The sequence below is a fragment of the Ovis canadensis genome, chromosome 7 (genome assembly GCF_042477335.2).
Source record: "Ovis canadensis isolate MfBH-ARS-UI-01 breed Bighorn chromosome 7, ARS-UI_OviCan_v2, whole genome shotgun sequence".
NCBI classification, from domain to species: Eukaryota; Metazoa; Chordata; class Mammalia; order Artiodactyla; family Bovidae; genus Ovis; species Ovis canadensis.
Window position 1 is genome coordinate 26,587,533 of NC_091251.1, and position 24,805 is coordinate 26,612,337.

At 41.3% G+C, this 24,805-nt stretch overlaps 2 protein-coding genes across 9 annotated transcripts in view; one reads left to right on the plus strand and one right to left on the minus strand.

The window, feature by feature from the left end:
- The window catches only part of AAGAB (alpha and gamma adaptin binding protein), an 84,808-nt gene extending 78,465 nt beyond the window's left edge, over positions 1-6,343 (minus strand). For 6 of the 8 annotated variants that reach the window (XR_011258069.1, XM_069595476.1, XM_069595471.1 and 3 more), the window contains exon 1: positions 6,128-6,249. Coding sequence is in view for 7 of the 8 variants with exons in the window: in XM_069595476.1 (XP_069451577.1) it covers positions 6,128-6,200 (73 nt within the window). In the remaining variant the exon portion in view is untranslated. Of the gene's footprint in view, positions 1-6,127 lie in introns of all 8 variants that reach the window. The other 2 variants (XM_069595472.1, XM_069595473.1) reach the window with 2 other exon arrangements.
- A 14-nt stretch (positions 6,344-6,357) lies between these two features.
- The window catches only part of IQCH (IQ motif containing H), a 229,438-nt gene continuing 210,990 nt past the window's right edge, over positions 6,358-24,805 (plus strand). Inside the window, 3 exon segments of the mRNA XM_069597379.1 lie at positions 6,358-6,518; positions 11,938-12,060; positions 13,439-13,530. Coding sequence (XP_069453480.1) covers positions 6,468-6,518; positions 11,938-12,060; positions 13,439-13,530 — 266 coding nt within the window. The 5' untranslated portion in view covers positions 6,358-6,467.

Here is a 24,805-nt window from a genome sequence, read left to right on the forward strand (position 1 = left end):
CATGGGAAATTTTCCTGGCCCAATCTTTCTTCCTTTGAGGAAAATACAGACTTGGAAATACACAATCTAATCAAAGGCAGAGTTCTCCTACCACAACAAAATAAGCAACTTTGTTTAAGCAAAAATTATTACTTATTCCCCGAGTAAACTAAAGGCTCCATTCAGAATACCTCCAGCTGCTACAGGAAAACCCAAATTAGAAGTCACAAGCTCCTATCCCTATTCTGTTGATAGATAACATTGGCTACGTTGTATAATAGCCCCTTCCCGGAACTAGGAATGTTCTCTTTGGTAAATTACTTTAAGATCTTTTGTAAACTGTAGGAGTCTGACAGACCTAGAACAAACTCCCAGTTTCACAGAATGAATGCTTCCAAATCCAGCAGTGGGCAGCCTGATGGCCAGCTTTGCCTGTGTAATTCCCCAAAGTCTAGTTTCTCCATCTTATAATTGAGCTACCTGGTTCCACAGCTGTAGAAACCTGAGGACCAGCAGGTTGTTTCCAGGGTAAAAATCCATCTGAATTCCAAATACAAAACGTCAGATTCTTTATTACAAGTGAAGTGTCTACTGCAACTTTAAAATGGGGCTTGATTTTTCAGTTTTCAAAAGATAAACATGAAAAAAAAAGTATTATATAAACTTTGATGTTTTTGAACTGTGGCGCTGGAGAAGACTCTTCACAGTCCCCTGGACTGCAAGGAGATCCAACCAGTCAATCATCAAGGAGATCAGTCCTGAATATTCACTCGAAGGACTGAGGCTGAAGCTGAAACTCCAATACTTTGGCCACCTGATGAGAAGAACTGACTCACTGGAAAAGACCCTGATGCTGGGAAAGATTGAAGGCAGGAGGAGAAAGGGACAACAAAGGATGAGATGGTTGGATGGCATCACCAACTCAATAGACATGAGTTCGAGCAAGCTCCAGCAGTTGGTGATGGACAGGGAAGCCTGGCGCGCTGCAGTCCATGGGGTCACAAAGAGTTGACGATGACTGAGCGACTGAACTGAATTATATAATCTAACATAAAAATAACCAATACTTAGAATTTCACATTTAGAAGGGAACATCATGCTGTTGGACATGATGTGGAACAACCCTTTAATTTTAATGTTAATTTTATATATCAGAACTGACTAATATATACAATGTGTGTACTATGGGTTCCCTCCATTGAGGGGAAAAAAATCCAGACACTGTTAAAGACTATTAGGCATGCACATACTCTATTTAAAATACAGATGCTTTGGGCAATGATTTCTTTTTTTCCCTTCACTCAGAATTAAGACTTCAACCATTCTAAATGGAAATGCCAGCATATTTTAAAACCTTCTTTTAGAGTTAATCTCTCTTCAATGCAACCACCTTAAATTTAAATAATTCTGATTGTTGAGGAATTTCAACATATTTCATTTGCACAGCCCATGCACACAAATCCCGAAACAGAACATATCCTCCACACTTGGTACTTTAGCAATCTAGGCAACTCACCAAGTATTTCTGAGCCACAGTTTATTCATTTTTAAAATTCAAATTTTCTGACTTTGTTAATTCACGGGGATACAAGAACCAAACTGAATTATGTGAAAACATGTTTGGGAAGAGTTATTGATATACATAAAAATGCTTGATTTTAAGATCTCCAAATTCCCACATTTCACAGGAAGAAAAAAATTTTGCTCCAAAAGTTTAGGTGTAGAACCTAAATGGCTTACAGTTGCTAAATATGCATTACATATATTAAAACCAAATGGGATTTTTCGATCGAAAGTTCCTTCTAGGAAAGTAAAATAAGATGTTAAGACTTAGGTATCTACTAATACATTTAATATTTTCACAGGTGGAGCATGCACTTTGACCACATCCTTCCTGAAGACAGGAACAGTCTCTCAGCCATCATTTTAGCTACAGTAACTGGCTTCCCTGGTGGTTCAGTGGTAAAGAATCTACCTGCCAGTGTAAGAGACACCGGTTGGACCCCTAGATTGGAGGTTGGACCCCTAGATTGGAAAGATTCCCTGGATAAGGAAATGGCAACCCACCCCAGTATTCTTCCTTGAGAAATGCCATGGACAGAGGAGCCTGGCGGCCTACAGTCCCTGGGGTCGCAAAAAAGTCGGACACGGTTTAGTGACTAAACAACAAACCGGCACACAGACTAGCTCCGTTCTTAGTATCAGAATACACTTTTCCAGAATAAAAGTAAAATGTTCGTGTAAACATGTGTGAGGTGGAAAGAGGTCTGGCCTGGAGGTACAGACACTTGCTCTCACACCACATATAGCCTTGTACAAGCATCAGGCACCTTCATTCCCCTTTAAAAATCTACAACGGTAATGCCCCTTTTATCTAATGTCAGATACCTACCCAGAAAACTGCACATAAGGCCCCTGAGTGACAAAATGAAAAAAGCTTCTCACAAAGTCCATACCTTACCTATAGTGGCGGCAAACTGATTTTTATTTCATGAATACTTATAATAAACTTGGTTATTTGGTTAAGAAATATTTTCCATTGTTGGTTAAAAGCAATGAAATAGAGCAAATATTGAAGGAAAGAAACTGGAGAAACCCTAAATGTTCTCCTTCCTAATGCATGGAAGGAAACCAAATCTTCCCAAAAAGGTAAATTCAGATTCAGTCCAAAACCATACTATGGCTTAATGTCACTGAACACTTGATGAAAAGTCATTGATTATGGTAGTCTCCATCTTTTATGCCAAACTTAGATTCAAACTGTGATGACTCCATCTTTAAGTATAAAACAGAATCAAAACTCAGCAAATACTACATTCTAACGTTACCATGGTTACCCAAATCATTAACCTGGGTAAAATCTCTCTTTTATGGTTCACTTTTCCTTACTCAACTAATCTCTTCATCAATTGTTCTTATTTTTCACTATAAAACACTAATGGAACCACAAAGAAAAGGTTATCTAATTTTAACCAACATAGAAGCTATCCAAGAAACATTTTATATACAGAAATAAAGTGGATTGTTTTACAGGATTTATTTCATTTCCAACGATGCTAATATATTTTAAAGTACAGTATTATCATTCACCAACTACAGGTAATCAGCTCCTTCAAGAAATGACTGTCTGCAAATTCTTAAACTGTTAGGGGAAACACCAACAGAAACTGCCTGCCCTGGGCAGGCAAGATAGTACCACTTGCAAGCTTATCTTAGGACAGCAGGTCCTGATAAGGAATGCATAACTAACAAAATAGCACCAACTGGAAGAATTGAGGAAAGGTCAAGAGAAGAGAGGAGACTCCAGTCCATATGTACTCTTGCCGGGAGAATCCCATGGATGGAGGAGCCTGGTAGGCTGCGGTCCATGGGGTTGCTAAGAGTCAGACACGACTGAGCAACTTCACTTTCATGCACTGGAGAAGGAAATGCAACCCATTCTAGTGTTCTTGCCTGGAGAATCCCAGGCACGGGGGAGCCTGATAGGCTGCCATCTATGGGGTCGCACAGAGTTGGACACGACTGAAGTGACTTAGCAGCAACTTAGCAGCAAAAGAAGAGAGGAGACTCCAGTCCATATGTCCTACCCACCTCCCAGAATCCTCCGCGCTGGAAGCCATCTTCACTAAGCCGTGCACTCGCCACCGGGAAGGACGCCAAGTCAGAAAAGACTGGCCAGAGACAACCTGGAAACTGATTCCATTATCATGACACACAAGACATGAGCCACGTGGCAAAGCAGCTCTGCTGGGTCCCCTTACCCTGCAGTTCTCTGCCGTTCTCTGCCCAGGTGAAGTCACTCAGTCGTGTCTGACTCTTTGCAACCCCATGAACTATAGCCCCCCAGGCTCCTCCATCCATGGGATTCTCCAGGCAAGAATACTGCAGTGGGTTGCCATTTCCTTCTCCAGGGGATCTTCCTGACCCAGGGATCAAACCCAGGTCTCCTGCATTGCAGGCAGACGCTTTAACCTCTGAGCCACCAGGGAAGCCCCTTCCCAATGAAGTCTGTAGATTTGCCAGCATGTGTGTCTCCTCTGACAATTCATTTTTCTGAGTGTTAGACAAGAGCCCACTCCCGGGCCCTGGAAGGGGACCCCTTCCTGCAACGAAAGCACGTGATAGCCACAAGAAAACTTAATACTTTCAAGACTGACTTTGAAAGGACTTTTATATATCAGTAATGGAAATCAATATGCACACACCAAGAAGCTTAAGAATTCTGAACAAATTCTAATACCTTCTCTAGATGTCATATATAATGAAAATTAACTTACAATGTAATGGTAAATTTTTACAAATGAAAAATATGAAATATTATTTGAAAATAAAAGTATATTTATATAAATATATTTATAAAAATCATATGCCTTAAATGTTATACATAACTTCATACATTTATATGTTTAATATTTCAGATACATTTGAATTTTATATGTAAAATAAAATATAACATGCTATATATAAAGTGTTAAAACTATTATAAAATATCAGGATAAAAATTGTATATATATTGGAAATGCAATTACCAATTTTTAAAAATCTGTGCATTGGGGGAAAAACACTGGAAGTAAATGCACAGGAATGTTAACACAGTATTTGTGTTTGGGTGATGAGACCCTGGCTGACATTTTCTTTTCTCCATTACACTAAATCTTATTTAATGGACTATGCACTACTTTTACAATAAAACAATTTTTAAAAAGAAAGGAAATAAATGAGAAGAAGCACTGCTGAGAGGTAAGGAAATGGCATAATTAAAGCAGCTGGTTACCACTTGGTGTATAATTAAACTTCTGCTCTGGTAAGGAACTTTTAGGTGATCACAAATGATAACTAAGTCACATAGTATTTGTGCTGGAGAGACACCCTGCCTTATTCTGTCATTTGACCAGTACAAGGAAAAGTTACTTTTATATAATGCTTTATAGTTTACCAAATGCTTTCAAAATGTCACACCATCTATCCTTCAAAGAATCCCGCGAGGTAGATTCATATGCCCCATTTCAGGGCTTCCCAAGTGGCGCTAGTGGTAAAGAACCTGTCTGCCAAAGCAGGAGACGTAAGAGACGTGGGTTCGATCCTTGGGTCGGGAAGATCCCCTGGATCTTTGCAACCCACTTCAGTATTCTTGCCTGGAGAATCCCACGGAAAGAAGAGCCTGGCGAGCTACAGTCCATGAGGTCGCAAAGAGTCGGACACGACTGAAGCGACTTAGCACGCCCCACTTTCAGAATCAGGAAACCGAGGGCTAGAGAGAGAATGTGCTTTATTAACAGTATTTACCATTTACCGACTGATCACTCAAAGTGTTAAGCACAACAGTCATGTGAAAATTATCACCACTTTACAGATCAGAAAACTGAAGAGCACAGTTTACAGCTGAGAGTCATCGTTCTGACTCGAAGCCACAATTTGAAACAGAGGAGTCTTGAGTTATAATCAACTTTGCGGAGTCTCAGTGGAAGGGTCGAGCCCCAAACCCAAAACCCTATGCTCTCTCTACTCCACTGGTCCCCCCTCCTCGCCTACGATTCTTTGAAGAGTGACTTAGGTTGACAACCACTATGAGGGTCTAGAGGGAAAAATACTAGGCCCAATAATAACCAAAAACTAATGCTGGCGGAGGGCCTCGTCTCAGGAGAAAGGCAAGGCAGTGAATAACTCAGAGTGGAGGGGGCAAGTTTAATAAGTCTTAACATATACACACGCGGCAGGGGGTGCAGAGGAACCACACTCTCTACCTCAAGAGCAGGGATGACAGCATAAATCACGAATCCTGCACCTGACGCTCGCGTTCATAGGTTCAATTCCCAGAGAGCCTTTTCTGCTCACCTCAACGGCTCCCCGCCGACAACCCCTGGGTTGAGGTCCTACTTAACAGAAAACACTGGAACAAACCCCATGGTGGGCCAGGTAGAGACAGAGAAGCAACGAGTATTGTAGCTAACAGTGGACACCTGGGGCACTAGGCACCATGACCACATCCGCGGGGCACCCGAGGGGCCTCGGGCCACCACCGAGGGGAGGAAGAGTCCAGGGCTCGCGGCGAGGACCGAGGCCCCGAGAGAGGCTGCGGTGCTGGGACTGCCCCCTGCCGAGGCTCGTACTGGGGCCTGGAGGTCGGCCCAGGAGCCTCGCTACTCACGTTGCACTAGCCGGTCTGCGGAGAAGGTGGAGGAGCAGCTGGTAACGAGCGCGCAGGGGACGCCTGCAGCCATCACTGCGCCCAAGAACCGGTTCCTTCCCGGAGCCACTTCCGCCTTGGGCGATACCACGGCCGCCGGCGCGCGGGGGAGACGCGCAAGAAAGGCGCGTCTCAGAAGGCACGGCCGGCCCTGCCTCCTCCTTTGCCCCCTCTTCCGCTCCCGGCGTGGACCAGGCTGGGCTTCGCGTGGCGTTGCCATGGGGACGAGCTCCCTCTGCGGCAAGTTCCCGAGTCTGGAGACCTTGCCTTCCTGGGGAGGGATTCTCGCCGGGCCGTAGGCATGGCTCAGGAGAAGGAAAACCAAGACCCCGTCGGATCTATCTTAATCCAGGTGGGAAATGGGCCTCTCCTAACCCTGTCCAGCTAGAACCCTTCGAGCGAGCGAGGCCCAGCAGAGCCTACCCACTTACGCTTACCCACTTAAAGCGCCGCTTCTCAGATTGCCTCCAACACCACGGTTTAAAGAACTCTCAAGTGTGCCAACCTAGATCTCTCTGGCCAGCCTCACACACCTCTTGAGCCTGACGATGGAGGTTGCGCGGTCGAAGCACGACCAATCCGCCTCTGGTAAAACTCCAGGACGAGACACCCCTCTGGGACCTTTACTTTGGAAAAATCCATGTTCCACTGAGGCACCATTTTTGAATGTTATATTCTGAAAAGTTTGATCCTATGATGTAAGGAAGTGGAGGAGATACAAATCAGACACGTATCTGGGCGGAAGTTGAAAGAGATGAACTGCTTTCGATCTCCTGCATTGCAGGCGGATTCTTTACCAGCTGAGCTACAAGGGAAGACTTGCTTTTCTTAAGTACCCCAATTTTTTTCACTCTAAAAGTCCCTTGCATATAATGGTGTTCTGGGGATGTAATGCACACCATGGTGATTACAGTTAATAATTCTGTATATTTGAAAGCGGCTGAGTAAATCTTACAAGTTCTCATCACAAGAAAAAAGTTGTATTATAACTATATGTGGTGATGGATGTTAACTAGCCTTACTGTGGCAATCATTTAGCAATATGTACAAATATTGACTGATGTTGTCTATGTGAAGCTAATATGTTTATGTCAATTATATCGCAATTAAAAAATAATAAAAATTCCTTACTTGGGAACAAGATAAAAGCTTGCTAATCAAGTTAAACTTTGTGGAATGTGGAAAGGTGACAAAAAGCACAGGAAAGTAACTTTCTCTAATCTGAGGGGGGAACATCATGAAAGTTTTGATTTCTCAGTACAACTCAGTTTGTGACCGTTACACTCAGATTTTTCCAGAATGTTGAAAGCACTACTTTCGCCCTGCCCTACATTTATTTGTGATGGTTCTGAAACATTTTTGACATATCATCAACTTTAACGCATATATAGCTCTACTTGACTAAAAATTTGAAGTTATTTCCCTAAGGACTATCAGAACTCTACTCAGTTCTGCACTTGGTCTAATTTTTCTTCCTGCCATGATTTGGTCCTCCCCTCTGGGAGACTTCTTTAAACCCCTAAACTCACCAATTTTATAGACTTCCGCAATATGGATCATACCCAGATCTTCTTACCTCACCTTTTCTTGTCCTTGCTTTCACCATCATCCTAGAATGAGTTTAGCCAAACTGTCAAGTGTGAGGGAAGAGTCTCCACAAGACTGCCCTCGTTTAGACACCAGGCACAAGTTCAGGGCCCCCTAGAACTATCCTTAATTCAGACCAGCTGCCTACACTTTTGGAAGCCCCAACCATGTCACATTGGCTAATTTGCTAGAGCACTCACAAAACTCAGAAAAGCACTATGTTTACAATTACAGTGTTTTTATAGCAAAAGAATAGAAATTAAAATCAACCAAGGGAAGAGAGGCTCAGGGCAGAGTCCAGAAGGGGTTCAAATGGAGCTTCCAGCCATTTTCTCCCTGTGGAGTCATAGAGAGCATTACCTCCTTTCAGTCATGATATGTGACAACATATACAGATTATTGCCAACTAGGGAAGGTTTCCCAAGACTTTAATGTCCAGAGGTTTTATTGGAGTTCAGTCACAATGCCCATTTGGCTGACTTTAGTCTTCAGCCCTTCCCAGAGAGCAGACCAATAATTTCAGTCTAATTCCTCTAGAGATTAGAACTGATACAGCATAGATCAAAGTCCCCATCATAAACCCCATTCCCATCAAGTGGGATACTCTGGGTGCCTACTGATCACTTCCCAGGGTCTAAGAGCAGAGGCTAGATCTCTCTTTGGGAAGAACTAGGAATAATCATATCTATGTTGATCAACACTCCTACTTGCTTGAAAGGGTTACTTTGTACACACTTAAGTGGAGGATTATGTAGAGAAAGAGAGGCCACCCCTTAATCTAATTATTGAATCTGATCTGTAGTTACAATTCTCCCTGATACAATGTAGAATATGTATAATGAGGAGAAAAAAATTAATATTATATGTAGTCATGAATGGATGTGAGAGATGGACTATAAAGAAAGCTGAGCACTGAAGATTTGATGCTTTTGAACTGTGGTGTTAGAGGAGACCCTTGAGAGTCCCTTGGACTGCAAGCAGATCCAACCAGTCCATCCTAAAGGCAATCAGTCCTGAATATTCATTGGAAGGTCTGATGCTGAAGCTGAAACTCCAATACTTTGGCCACCTGATGCGAAGAACTGACTCATTTGAAAAGACCCTGATGCTGAGAAAGGTTGAAGGCAGGAGGAGAAGGGGACAACAAAGGATGAGATAGTTGGATGGCAACACCGACTCAATGGAATGAGTTCGAATAACTCCAGGAGTTGGTGATGGACAAGGAGCCCTGGTGTACTGCAGTCCATGGGGTCGCAAAGAGCTGGACATGACTGAGCAACTGAACTGAACTGACTGAACTCTTATCAACCTCTTCTGTCTGGTTTGCCAGGAGTGTACACCATATTAAAAGAAATGAGAATGACTCATTCAAAGTCTTATCTTTAGCTCTTATCTCAAAGTGTGATCCTAGGACTAGCAGAGAAATGGAATTATAAGACTGCTTTTGAAAAAACTGAGTCTCGTTGCATGGCTCTTAAATTCTAGGAAGTTCCCCGGCGGTCCAGTGGTTAAGACTCCTCATGCAAAGAGCCCAGGTTCAATCCCTGGTTGGGGAACTAAGATCCAACAAGCCACGTGGTATGGCTAAAGCCTAAAAAATAATTTAAATTGTAGAGCAATTTTTGTCTGCATTAAATCTTTTGAGAGCTTCTTATTAAGTAGCCCTGTCCCCAAACTGTCAAAATCTTTCTCCAAGTGGGAAATGTACAGAAAGCAATGTATTTGATGATCACAAAAATGATGGGTGATACATAAAATTTCAGTATGGGAGAGTGAATCTATTTGAAGAAAGAACAAAGATTTAGAACCTAATCTTTTTCTACCCAGGTCTGGTGAAACATTTCCTACAGTAGTTGTCTCTGTTGCAGCAATATAAACAAATGTGCAGTTACTAAGAAGGAAGAAGACAATACCTGGTTAGGAAAGTAAAAAGCTCTTGAGAAAGATTAAGAGAGTAATTCAAATCAGTGAATATTTACTAAGTGCCAGTTACATACAAAGTGTTTCACTAGGTTTTACCAATCAGGAGAAGAGAATTAACATTGGCTCAGTGTCCTCCTCTGGGGCTGGCCCTGGACAAAGCACTTTACATCTTTTTAACTCATTTTATTCTTGCCACTGTGTTGAAAGGTGCCATTTATCCCCATTTTACAGATAAGAACACTAAGGCTCTAAAAAAAAAGTAAATTTGCCTATCTCAGTTTAGTAAAAAAGGAAATAGAATTCTAGCTCATAGCTATCTGATTCCAAAGCCTATATTAGTTCATTTACACAAGTATTGTCTCATTTTCATTCCATAAGAAGAGTAATTCTCACTCGAGTAATTTCCTCACACTAGAGGAAATGTGGATGGTGTGCACGGACATTGTGTGACTAGTAATAGAACAAGGAATCACGTTCATCTGCCTTTTGTCGAGTTATTACTATTAGACTGTTACAGATTATCTCACAACGCTATGAAGACGTAATGGTTCCTACAAAACAGATGAAGTAACCAGATTTTCAGTTCCCTGATAAATAATCCAGTGTTGTTTGCACTCCCTCCAGCAGTTGACAGGTATAATTTTAGAAGGATACATGAAGCTACAAATACTAGAGCTACGAGAAGGAAATTCGGTGCATTCAAAAGTTGAGCCAGGGGCTTCCCTGGTGGTCCAGTGGTTAAGAATCCTCCTGCCAATGCAGGGAACACGGGTTCAATCCCTGCTCTTCGAAGACAGATCCCAAATGCCTTGTGGCAACTAAGCCTGTGAGCTGCAACTACGGAGCCAGCTGTCTAGAGCCACAACAGTTGAAGCCCGTGAGCCTAGCGCCTGTGCTCGGCAACAGCTCACCACAGTGAGCAGTCCACGCGCCACAGCTAGAGGAAAATGAAGACCCAGTGCAGCCATAAACAACTAAACCTTATAAAAGAAAAAGTTAGACCACAAAACTATGGGCCTGGAAGTGGGCTTGCCCTTGAACCGCCTTTTTGTACTTTCCAAATGTCTTTAGACAATAGACTGTAAATAGCTTGCAGCAGTAATTTGGACAAAAAAATCCAAAAAAGTATTAATACATCTTCATCCATAGTGCCTATCAGCAAACAGTAGGTGTGTTCAAATTTCAGTCTGTGAGCCCTGGAGGCGCAACATGATAATCTGTGCAGGGTACAAATGACCTGATCTGTCTGCCAGATTGTGCTGCTCATCACTGGAAAGATGCAAATCTTTTGATCTTTCAAATACTTGGCTCCTTGGGAATGTTTGAGAGTAATTGATAACATAGGCTGGATCAATGTGTAGGTCCAGTTATACCAACAGAGAAAAAGGTAACTGTTTCAAAATGCCTTTAGCAACCCAATCTGCAGATTGTTATTGGTGTGACTATTCCTGAAACAGGTGTTGGGTTCATAAATTTGCATAGCGAAATGTTTCTCTTGTGGCAGCAGCCCATGCCATAATTGGTGCCATCTGTATTTGTCTCTGGAAGCTTGGTTTCTAATATGAAGGCAGAGAATCTTGTGCTGTCTAATTTCATAATGCTCATGTTCCTCTGAGGGTGCTTGACTTTGGAGAAATGTTCATTTCTAAGGAAAATATGAACTGAAGGAAAATGTTCAAGTAATGACATGTTGCTTTTTCTTCATGGATTGTTTTCATTTCTGGGTACACATAATTAAGGCCACACCTACAGAACTGCTCCTTCAGAGCGCTAAGTGGAGAAGATCTAGCTAGAATGGAAAACCAACAGACCCTGTCAACATATTTATAATTCTCTTTTGACAGGCACTGTTTTCACTAGAACCTCTCTTTTCTGGAATTTTTCTTTTTTCTTTTTAACCTCTCAATCAATTAGTAGAAATCAGAGTTTGGAATGAACTTTTTCTTATGTCTGACTCACCTTCTTTTCCACCAGAGAAAGCAGAAGGTATTTGGGTTGCAATTTTATCTTGGATCTGTTTCTAATGGGGGAAGGATAAATAGAAAATTGTATGAAATCTTAATTTTTCAAACTCTGAAAGACAGTAACTGGGGCCATCTAATAAAGCACATCCTAGAACTATAAGCACAGTCTTTTCAATGAACACCACCTTTAAATCAACTTTACTGTCTTTAGCAATTCAAGCAGATCGCAAACCTTTAAGCCAAGTAACTGTTTGAGGTGTAATATTTATGTATTCTTTTACATTTTTCTCTCTCTAGGTCCATGAAGATCTTTATGAATTAAGGGAGAAATTAACAAAATTCCCACTTGAGGAAAAAGGCGGGGCTCTAGACATTCAGAATCTTGAAACAGCCATCAAAAGGACTGAAATGGGGTTAAAAGTAAGTAGAGCTTTAGATATTAAATAAAATCCTGGAAGGAGACAAAGATTCCTCCAGAAGAACTGTACTTCTCACAGGCTCTGTGCAATTCTGGAACAGAGGGGGCTTTGGTTGGTCATCGGCTTTCCCATCCTGTTCCTTTTTTAAGAATGGTGATTATTAGCTGATTGATTGATTTGCATCCTGTCACATGCCACAAAGAATGTGATATGGATAATATATGATTATGCAGTAATTTATGACCCCTAAAGTGTGGCTTGATAAAAAGAATTTATAATTTTAAAAATAACTACTCTTAGTCCAACAGTATGCCTGACAGAAAAGGATTCACACCAATACATCACAGAGAGTTTCTATTAGAATCACTGGGGTTCTAAAAAAGAAGAGTTCACTCTTCCTTAAAAGCTTAAGTATTTTAAGATTAAGTAATTTTTAAATATTATAACCTAGTACATAACACTGGAAATAGAAATAAAGCAGATAGGAGGACTTTCCTGTGGTGGTCCAGTGGCTAAGACCCCAAGCTTCTAATGCAGAGGGGTCCTGGGTTCAACTTCTGGTCAGGGTAGGAGATCCCACCTGCTGTAACTAAGAGTTCACATGCCCCAACTAAAGATCCCACATGTTGCAATGAAGACCTGGCACAGCCGAATAAATAAATAAATATTTTTTTAAATAGATAGGAACTTCATTATTATAGATGGACCTAAGGGCACAGAAGAATCCAATCTACAGACTAGGATAACACTCATATACAAAACCAGGATTGATTAGCACGTGTTTCCAATAAAGACAGCCTCCATCGTCTAGACCTCTATCAGCATCTCTGCTCTTACTTCCAAGCTTCACTGTTCCATCTTACTGGCTTCCTAGCTCAGCTCCTGAGGCTGAGAGATGGGGTAATATGTTGTTGCCTCATCAGGTTAGCATGCTGTTGTCCTAGATAACGTGATGGTGAGAGGGCTGGACCCAGCTGGAGTCTTTGGATTTGGCCATTTAAAATCATCTGTTACCTAAAGGCCAAACTCTTTCCTCAGATGCTTGCTTGAAGTCCTGGTAAGAGAAAGACATTACTCTGTGTGCATGGTACCTAGCAAGTTTCCCCGACCAAGTAGCAAACTGACTACTGTGCAGTTTCATTTGTGAAAAATGCTACAGGTCACTTAAGCTTTGAGTCTCAACTGTTTATGATGCTTTTTGGGATAAAGTAATTTGGCCTTGAGATGCCTAATGATACCTTAGGCTTGTAATAAACATAGCATGTTATCTCTTTTGGCTTAATTACATCAGTCAGAGGGTTAACCTAATGAAATGGAGAAAATTAGGTGAGGATTTCCAGTCCACTCTAATGGCCTAAACTTTAACTTTTCTGTAACAGATACACATCGAGAAGTATTTAAACGTTGTACACCAACATGTGTTAACAACTCCTATTGATTATAACTTATATTCTTCTCATGCTTCCAAATGGTAAGTAAAATAGCCATTTTAGGGTCTAAAATAAGTACAAAAAAAAACCCAAACAACTTTTCTCACTCAGTGAGATGACTGTAAAGACAAAATTTCCTGTGCTTTGTTTATATCCATTCTAATTTCCACACAAGTTTTGCATATGAAGTTAATGGCAGAATTTAGACTTTAATAAAGTTATTCTGTGTTATTTTTCCTGCATTTCAGTGCTTGACATCATGACAGTTATTTCAGGGCCCTAGTTTTGGTTACATCTTTTGTATTTTTAGTAAAGCATATCCCAAATTCAAGGGCTTCGCTGGTTGCTCAATGGGAAAGAATCTGCCTGTCAATGCAGGACATGGATATTCAATCCCTGGGTCACGAAGACCCCTTGCAGAAGGAAATGGCAACCCACACTAGTATTCTTGCCTGGGAAATCCCATGGACAGAGGAGCCTGGTAGGCTACAGTCTATTGTGTCGCAAAAGAATCGGACACAACTTAGTAACTAGACAATAACAACAACATGCCAAATTCAATTCCTACAGGAAATAGTTTAAAGCAAATCGATTTTTATGCTATTTAGATCATCTGGAGCTTTCTTTTCAGTTTTTAGCCCATCATGTGTGGAAACAGTGTCAGACTTTATTTTTTGGGGCTCCAAAATCACTGCAGATGGTGACTGCAGCCATGAAATTAAAAGATGCTTACTCCTTGGAAGAAAAGTTATGACCAACCTAGATAGCATATTGAAAGGCAGAGACATTACTTTGCCAACAAAGGTCCGTCTAATGGAGGCTATGGTTTTTCCACTGGTCATGTGTGGATGTGAGAGTTGGACTGGGAAGAAGGCTGAGCGCCGAAGAATTGATGCTTTTGAACTGTGGTGTTGGAGAAGACTCTTGAGAGTCCCTTGGACTGCAAGGAGATCCAAGCAGTCCATTCTGAAGGAGATCAGCCCTGGGATTTCTTTGCTGAAATGATGCTGAAGCTGAAACTCCAGTACTTTGGCCACCTCATGCGAAGAGTTGACTCATTGGAAAAGACTCTGATGCTGGGAGGGATTGGGGGCAGGAGGAGAAGGGGATGACAGAGGATGAGCTGGCTGGATGGCATCACTGACTCGATGGACGTGAGTCTGAGTGAACTCCGGGAGTTGGTGATGGACAGGGAGGCCTGGTGTGCTGCGATTCACGGGGTCGCAAAGAGCCGGACACGACTGAGTGACTGAACTGACTGACTGACTGACTGACTGATGTGCTTTACTGTAAAGATGATTTTGGTATCCAGGGTAAGCAAAACAAAAGTAATAAAACTTGCTTGAAATGGTGGTTCAGACGGTAAAGAATCTGTCTGCAATATAGGAGACCCAGGTTCAATCGCTGAGTCAGGAAGATCTCCTGGAGAAGGGAATGGCTACCCACTCTAGTACTCTTGCCTGGGGAATTCCATGGACAGAGGAGCCTGGTGGGCTATAGTCCATGGGGTCACAAAGAGTCAAACAGGACTGAGCACCTAACATATACATTAATAATACAACCTAAGAGATGATTTATTAAAATTAGTATTGAGTTAAAGAGAAATGATCTTTTCACACACAACTATGGATAAAATAGATAACTAATAAGGACTTACTGTATGGCACAGGGAACTCAATGCCCTGTAATGATTTATATAGGAAAAGAATCTAAAAAAGAGTAGATATATGTATCAGTATTAGTATCAGTTCAGTCGCTCAGTCGTGTCCGACTCTTTGGAACCACATAAACTACAGCACACCAGGCCTCCCTGACCATCACCAACTCCTGGAGTTCACCCAGATTCATGTTCATTGAGTCGGTGATGCCATCCCAACCATCTCATCTTCTGTCGTCCCCTTCTCCTCCTGCCTTCAATCTTTCCCAGCATGAGAGTCTTTTCCAATGAGTCACCTCTTTGCATCAGGTGACCAAAGTATTAGAGTTCAGCTTCAACATCACCCTCCAGTGAACACCCAGAACTGATCTCCTTTAGTCTGGTTGGATCAGACTTGCAGTCCAAGGGACTCTCAAGAGTCTTCTCCAACACCACAGTTCAAAAGCATCAATTCTTCGGTGCTCAGCTTTCTTCATAGTCCAACTCTCACATCCATACATGACCACTGGAAAAACCATAGCCTCGACTAGATGGACCTTTGTTGGCAAAGTAATGTGTCTGCTTTTTAATATGCTGTCTAGGTTGGTCATAACTTTTCTTCCAAGGAGTAAGCGTCTTTTAATTTCATGGCTGCAGTCACCATCTGCAGTGATTTTGGAGCCCAAAAAAATAAAGTCTAACACTGTTTCACCATCTATTTGCCATGAAGTGATGGGACCAGATGCCATGATCTTAGTTTTCCTAATCTTGAGCTTTAAGCCAAGTTTTTCACTCTCCTCTTTCACTTTCATCAAAATGCTCTTTAGTTCTTCTTCACTTTCTGCCATAACGGTGGTGTCATCTGCATATCTGAGGTTGTTGATATTTCTCCCAGCAGTCTTGATTCCAGCTTGTGCTTCTTCCAGCCCAGCATTTCTCATGATGTACTCTGCATATAAGTTAAATAAGCAGGGTGACAATATACAGCCTTGACATACTCCTTTTCCTATTTGGAACCAGTCTGTTGTTCCATGTCCAGTTCTAACTGGTGCTTCCTGACCTGCACACAGGTTTCTCAAGAGGCAGGTCAGGTGGTCTGGTATTCCCATCTCTTTCAGAATTTTCCACAGATTATTGTGATCCACACAGTCAAAGGCTTTGGCATAGTCAATAAAGCAGAAATAGATGTTTTTCTGGAACTCTCTTGCTTTTTCGATGATCCAGCAGATATTGGCAATTTGATCTCTGGTTCCTTTGCTTTTTCTAAAACCAGCTTGAACATCTGGAAGTTCACAGTTCACGTATTGCTGAAGCCTGACTTGGAGGCTTTTGAGCATTACTTTACTAGCGTGTGAGATGAGTGCAATTGTGCGGTAGTTTGAGCATTCTTTGGCATTGCTTTTCTTTGGGATTGGAATGAAAACTGACCTTTTCCAGTCCTGTGGCCACTGCTGAGTTTTCCAGATTTGCTGACACATTGAATGCAGCACTTTCACAGCATCTTCTCTTAGGATTTGACTTAGCTCAATTGGAATTCCATCACCTCCACTAGCTTTGTTCATAGTGATGCTTCCTAAGGCCCACTTGACTTCACATTTCAGAATGTTTGACTCTAGGTGAGTGTATATACTCTTGGTGAGTATATATGTATAATTGATTTTAAGCCAACCATAGTAAAAAAAAAAATTAAAAAGAAATAAAAAGAGAAATAACCTTTTCTAACTTTGGACCTTCTTCAGTCCAGGCCTTCTGACTTGAAGTGAACGTAGATCAAGGTTTTGTATGAAGCTTAAAATCCTGTGGTCCTTTTTGCATCATAAATATATATCAAGGTTAAATGAATCATATCAGACAGGGAGGTCAGGTTTCAGAGAGACACCCAGAGATACAACCAGGTCCCAGTTCTCGTAGTGGGGAACAGAGCCTCGGGTGTTCAGTGTACCCGTTTCCTTTTCCCCTCCATGAAGGTAGTGCCACAGGCAACCATCATCCCGTGGCAGAGGCAACCCTTCCCTAGTCTGTGTAGTTTGAATTCATTTATATCTTAGGGTTTTGTTTGTTTGTTTTGGCCATACCGTGCAGTTTGTAGGATCTTAGTTCCCCCGTCAGATATCAAACCCATGCCCTTGGCAATGAAAGCATGAAGTCTTAACTACTGGACCATCAGGGAATTGCCCTATCTTAGATTTTTAAATTTGAGAATAAAAATATGATTTTCAGGTAGGTTTATATAAATCATCATTTGAAACAAAGAATCTGTAGGGAAAATAACAAAGGGATTCTTGGAGAAGAAAATATTGGAGGTTATTTTCCTACCTCATAGTGACTCAGTTCTAAATTAAAAGAATAGGGACTTCCCTCATGTCCAGCAGTTAAGACTCCACACTCCCAGTGCAGGGGGCCTGGGTTTGATCCCCAGTCAGGGAACTAGACCCTACATGCAACAACTAAGACCCAGCACAGCCAAATAAACAAATATTAAAAATAATAATAAATTAAGAGAGCCACACAAGGCAGACTGGGAGGACTGTTGAGACGGCAGCCGGGAGATCTGTAGCAGGTGGGGAGTGTGCGTCCGAGAGATGGAGGGTACACATGGCCATGAGACAGCGCCAGCACGGAGCAGGTAGGGGAAGCAGAGCGGGCGACCAGCTGTCTGTCACCAGCTCCAAAGAGAGCTCTCCTGGCCCATGTCCAGTTCCTCTTTGTCTTCTCATCAGAAGTTTCTGGGCTGCAGTTTTGCACGCTGTGCTAGCTGAAGAGAACAGACTAGGTAGCAGAGAACTGAATACAAAGATTCTGGCAGAGCACTTTCCTTGCACAGTTCTCCATGGCCAAGGAGCGCCCTTGCCCCTGTTAAGTTCTAGAAGAGTGGAGAAAGATGGGAACCGGGGCGTGGAGCTGGAACCCAGAAGTGGTCTTTGCATCCTTCCTTTCCTGTTCAATAAAGTAATACAACCACTGGCTGTCTTATCAGGAAGACAGGAGCCTGGCAAGTTCGTAGGAGCCCTACAAGCCTGGGGGAGCATCTCAGTCATAGCTGTGGATTTGGGAGGCTAAAGTGGCCTCAGATTTGAAAATGAAATGAAATGAGCCATGGTCAAAAACTGGAGAGAGTCCAAACTGGGTCTTAAAAGTAAGCAGATCCAAGGCAGTCCCTGGGAGTGGAAGGTGTAACCTTTTATATATAGGATGGATAAACAACAAGGTCCTACTGTATATGTATAACACAAAGTACTATATTCAGTATCTTATGATAAACCATAATGGAAAATAATATTTTAAAAAAGAATGCATATATATGTATAACTGAATCACTTTGCTGTATAGCAGTAATTAACACAACACTATAGTCTAACTATCCTTCAATTTTTAAAACTTAAAAAGAACAGTGAGTCCCAGACTAGAGTCCCGTCAACTGTCTGCAAGTGTCCTCTCCTACACCATAGCTATATAAAAGCCAAGAAGTCTAATTTTCACAGAGGCTGGTTTTCCTTTTATGCCAGTATTGCTCAAGAAAAAAATCTGGTGGTATTTTGCCTAGTAGAGACAAAACACAGTAGGTACACGACGTGATGACAATGGATTCCAGCAAATGGAAGATTTCCCCAGCAGTCATTCAAAGACAATGATAAGGATATTATCAAAAGTGGTATATTTTCTCCAAAGAGCTCAAAGTGCTTTTGCATTGTTTTCAAAATAGGTTTCATTATTATTCCCACTTTGGCAATGATTCTTCTTCTATGTCAAAGTGTGGTTCTTCCTCTTACCATTGCTGGCTTGCACAGATTTTATTGCATGAGGTATCTGCTCACACTGTTCTTAACGACCACCCTTTGCTCATTGACACTAGGAGGGTGACTACCATCTGTACCAACACCATCAGAACTGCACAAAACTTCATTTTATATTCTGTTACACTAGTGTTTGAGGGGGGAAAAAAGAACAAAGCAAATAAATAATAGTGAGAAACAATGAGAAGGAAAGAAGAGGTTTCTGTTAAACGATAAGCATAGATTAGAAGGTATATTCTCACTCAGTTATCGGACCCCCTTAGAGCCACCCTCTTCTGTGTTGTTACAAGGCAGTACAGAAATCCCACTTATTCAGAATATGACTACATCTTAGAGACAAAGGGAGACAAAACACAGGGGACAAGATGTTTACGCTTGGTCATCTAGGTGAAGGGTTTTTGCATTCTCACTATCCTTTCAGTTTCTCTGTGGCTTTGAAGTTTTTTGAAACAAAAAATTAAAATTTTAAGAAGCATCATAAAATAACAAATAGGAAAAACAGTTCCAACATATGGAATACAAAAATAACTAATACTCCTAAATACAAAGTGTTTTCTTGCCATAATCATAATAAAACACCTTGACATAGACAAAATGACATCAGTGGACTACTCACAGAGCTAAAAATGCAAAGAACCAGTAAATATGTGAAAAATGTTTCATAACACTGTTGAACCATAGGAATACAAATTGAACTGTATAATGGGTTGGCTAAAAAGTTCATTTAGGTTCTTCTATAACATCTTACATAAAAACCTGAATAAACTTTTTGGCCAAACCAATATTACTCTTTTGCCTAACAAATTAGCAGTTCAGTTCAGTTCAGTTCAGTCACTCAGTCGTGTCCAACTCTTTGTGACCCCATGGACTGTAGCATGTCAGGCTTTCCTGTCCATCACGAACTCTCGGAGACTACTTAAACTCACGTCCATTGCATCGGTGATGCCATCCAGCCATCTCGTTCTCCGTCGTCCCCTTCTCCTGCCTTCAGCATCAGGGTCTTTTCCCGTGAGTCAGGTCTTCGCATCAGGTGGCCAAAGTATTGGAGCTTCAGCTTCAGCATCAGTCCTTCCAGTGAATATTCAGGACTCATTTCCTTTAGGATGGACTGGTTGGATCTCCTTGCAGTCCAAGGAATTCTCAAAAGTCTTCTCCAACACCACACTTCAAAAGCATCAATTCTTCAGTGCTCATCTTTCTTTATAGTCCAACTCTCACATCCAGCCATGACTACTGGAAAAACCATAGCTTTGACTAGATGGACCTTTGTTGGCAAAGTAATGTCTCTGCTTTTTAATATGCTATCTAGGTTGGTCATAACTTTTCTTCCAAGGAGCAAGCGTCTTTTAATTTCATGGCTGCAGTCACCATCTGAGTGATTTTAGAGGCCTAGGAAAGAAAGTCTGTCACTGTTTCCATTGTTTCCCCATCTGTTTACCATGAAGTAATTGGACCGGATCTTTGTTTTTGAATGTTGAGTTTTAAGCCAGCTTTTTCACTCTCCTCTTTCACTTTCTTCAAGAGGCTCTTTAGTTTCTCTTTGGTTTCTGCCATAAGGGTGGTGCTGTCTGCCCGTCTCAGGTTGTGGATATTTCTCCCAGCAATCTTGATTCCAGCTTGTGCTTCATCCAGTCTGGCATATGATGTACTCTGCATATAAATTAAATACGCAAGGTGACAATATACAGCCTTGAAGTACACTCTTTTCCCAATTTGGAGCCAGTACGTTTTTCCATGTCCAGTTCTAAGAGCTGCTTCTTGACCTGCATACAGATTTCTCAGGAGGCAGGTAAGGTGGTCTGATATGCCCATCTCTTAAAGAATTTTCCACAGTTTGTTGTTACCCACACAGTCAAAGGCTTTGGCATAGTCAATAAAGCTGAAGTAGATGTTTTTCTGGAATTCTCTTGCTTTTTGTATGAGCCAACAGATGTTGGCAATTTGATCTCTGGTTCCTCTGCCTTTTCTAAATCCAGTTGAAACATCTGGAAGTTCTCGGTTCATGTCCCGTTGAAGCCTCACTTGGAGAATTTTGAGCATTACTTGGCTAGCATGTGAAATGAGTGCAGTTGTGCAGTAGTTTGAACATTCTTTGGCATTGCCTTTCTTTGGGATTGGAATGAAAAAACTGACCTTTTCCAGTCCTGTGGCCACTGCTGAGTTTTCCAAATTTGCTGGCATATTGAGTGCAGCACTTTCACAGCATCTTCTTTTAGGATTTGAAATAGCTCAGCTGGAATTCCTTCACTTCCACTGGCTTTGTTCGTAGTGATGCTTCCGAAGACCCACTTGACTTCACACTCCAGGATGTCTGGCTCTAGATGAGCCATCATGGTTATCTGGGTCATTAAGATCTTTTTTGTATATTTCATCTGTGTATTCTTGCCACCTCTTAACATTTTCTGCTTGTTAGGTCCATATAATTTCTGTCCTTTATTGTGCCCATCTTTGTACAAAATGTTCCCTTGGTATTTCTAATTTTCTTGAAGAGATCTCTAGTCTTTCCCATTCTACTGTTTTCCCATTCTATTTCTTTGCATTGATCACTGAGGAAGGCTTTCTTATCTCTCCTTGCTATTCTTTGGAACTCTGCATTCAGATGGATTTATCTTTCCTTGTCTCCTTTGCCTTTAGCTTCTCTTCTGTCCTCAGCTATTTCTAAGGCCTCCTCAGACAATCATTTTGCCTTTTTGCATTTCTTTTTCTTGGGGATGGTTTTAATCACTACCTCCTGTACAATGTTATGAAATTCCATCCAGTGTTCTTCAGGCACTCTTTCTATCAGATCTAATCTCTTGAATCTATTTGTCACTTTCACTGTAAGGGATTTTACTTAGGTCATAGCTGAATGGTCTAGTGGTTTTCCCTACTTTTTTCAATTTAGTCTGAGCCACGGTCAGGTCCCTGTCTTGTTTTGCTGACTGTATAGAGCTTCTCCATCTTTGGCTGCAAAGAATATAATCAGTTTGATTTTGGTTTTGACCATCTGGTGATGTCCATTTGTAGAGTTGTGTCTTGTGTTGTTGGAAGAAGGTGTTTCCTATAACCAGTGCATTCTCTTGGCAAAACTCTGTTAGCCTTTGCCCTGCTTCATTTTGTACTCGAAGGCCAAATTTGCCTGTTACTCCAGGTATCTCTTGACTTCCTACTTTTGCATTCCAGTCCCCTATAATGAAAAGGACATCATTTTTGGGTGTTAGTTATAGAAGGTCTTGTAGGTCTTCATAGAACCATTCAACCTCAGCTTCTTCAGCATTAGTGCTTGGGGCATAGACTTGGATTACCATGATATTGAATGGTTTGCCTTAGAAACGAACAGAGATCATTCTGTCGTTTTTCAGATTGCATCCAAGTACTGCATTTTGGTCTCTTTTGTTGACTCTGAGGTCTACTCCATTTCTTCTAAGGGATTCTTGCCCACAGTAGTAGATGTAATGTTCCTCTGAATTAAATTCACCCATTCTAGTCCATTTTAGTTCACTGATCCCTAAAATGTCAATGTTTACTCTTGCCATCTCCTGTTTGACCACTTCCAATTTACCTTGATCCATGGACTTAACATTCCAGGTTTCTTCTATGCAATATTGTTCTTTATAGCATCACACTTTACTTCCATCATCAGTGACATCCACAACTGGGTGTTGTTTTCGCTTTGGCTCAGCCTCTTCATTCTTTCTGGAGTTATTTCCCCACTGATCTCCTGTAGCATATTGGGCACCTACCAACCTGGGGAGTTCATCTTTCAGTGTCCTATCTTTCTGTCTTTTCATACTGTTCATGAGGTTCTTAAGGTAAGAATACGGAAGTGGTTTGCCATTCCCTTCTCCAGTGGACCACATTTTGTCAGAACACTCCACCATGACCCATCCATGTTGGGTGGCCCTACATGATATGGCTCATAGTTTCGTTGAGTTAGACAAGGCTGTGATCCATTAGCTTGTGATATAATTTGTTACAGAAAACTAACAAATTAGCAAAAACATATAAAGCCACCCTAGTACTCAGTGCTGCTGAGAGTGTGGAAAAAAAGGGCAGGTTTTTCTATAAAATATTAAGAGTTTTCCAAAATTAATGACAGATGACAAACTACACAGAGATTACCAGGCAGGTAAGTAGGCATTTAGTGTAAGTAGGCATTTTTCTAGCCAGGAGTTACGCCATCTGCTATAACCGTCAGTATCTGAGGCTTCAATTTCACCAGTTATCTTTGTTTTTAGCCTCTCTATTGTCTTTGTGTTTCCCTAGAGTCTCCTTCCTATGTAGAATGTGAGCCTTGCAGTTCTTTTATCTGTAATCTTGTGTCCGCAGAAGTGGATGTAGTGTGTGTTGGGGGGAAGTATTCAATAATCCTGTGATTAGGTCTCAATCTTTTGGAAGGTCTGTGCCCCTGGACTTTTCACAAGTTTTTCTCAGCATTTTCCCCCCTCTTTGGTGAGATAGGAAGACCAAACGGGGCTGGAGTTGGCTAATTGCCCTCCTTCAGATCAGATGAAGCTCTGGTTATAGAGTTCTCTGTGAGACACAGCCTTCATTGTGGAGAACAGAACAAAGAACAGAGCTTGGAGTGTTTTGAAATGGCCTCTCTTCCTTTTCTTTGCCCTGCTAGAAGCAGGAGGGGTTTTTCCTCTGATGTTCACAGAGAAAATAAGGTGGGGCTCCTAGAAGTAAAACTCATGAAATTGTAGGCTGTGCTAAGACTTGGCCCCTCGGAGATTTTAACTCTCACGTGAATCTATGCTGAACCTCCAGCACTTTGTTGATTAGAATTTAAGTGTTCTTCCAGTACTGGCTCTAGCAGCAGGTTTCTGCTCTTGGGTTTATCCACTTCTTTTTCCAGTTTTGAAGGCAGCGGCTTTCCCTGCAGTTTCCTCGATTCTTTGATGTATCTAAGAAGAGTTGCTTTTCTGTTTCTTCAGCTGTTTCTTATTGTGAGGGTTGGAGTGATAACTTCCAAGCTCTTTCCATGTTGAAATGAAACCAGAAGTCTGTAGATTGCTTTTTAGTGATAATTTTACAGAAGTGGACAATAGAATCAAGAAATCAAGTCACTGGTTGTTAAGTTTAATTGACCTCAATTATGTTCACCATTTTAAAGAACTGGAACCTGCTTTAAATTAAGACCTGTGTTACACGCATATGCACAGTCTTATAGCTTTACTTTGTTTGCGCATTGCTTATCCCATGGATCTCCTGACTGCTTAACAAAGAAGACCTTTAACACTTTTTATCCTCAGTGCTAAGTCGCTTCAGTCGTGTCCAACCGTTGTGACCCTGTAGACTGAAGTCCGCCAGGCTGCTCTGTCCATGGGATTCTCCAGGCAAGAATACTGGAGTGGGCTGCCATTTCCTTCTCCATGGGATCTTTTCAATGCGGGGATCAAACCTGCGACTCAGGTCTCCTGCATTGGCAGGCGGATTCTTTACTGCTAGTGCCACCTGGGAAGCCAGTTGTAATTGTAAAGACGTTGATCCTTAAGTCTTTGCAATTACATAGAACAGTAGAAGTTTAAAGATATAAGGATGAACTGCTTAGGAATAGCATTTTTAATATATTTAACAGTGGCTATCTTGTGACTTAACTTTATTTAACAAAATACAGCATACTGTATTTTTTTTAACCAAGAAATGTTTTATAGTGCAGTAATTCTGTCAATTGTAAGTCATATAAACTCAGCCAGAGATATAGCTTTTTATTCATGCTATAAGGGTCCTTATCAGACTTGGAAGTTCTTATGCTTAATAAACAACTGCAGTTTTATTGTGGTAAAAATACTAAAGTTGGTCAAATTTGTTGTAATTACCAATAGAATATTTCCTATCAAATGTAATTTAACTAGGAAGCATTGTTTTAAATTACAATTTTGAAGCTTTAAGGATAGCAAATTT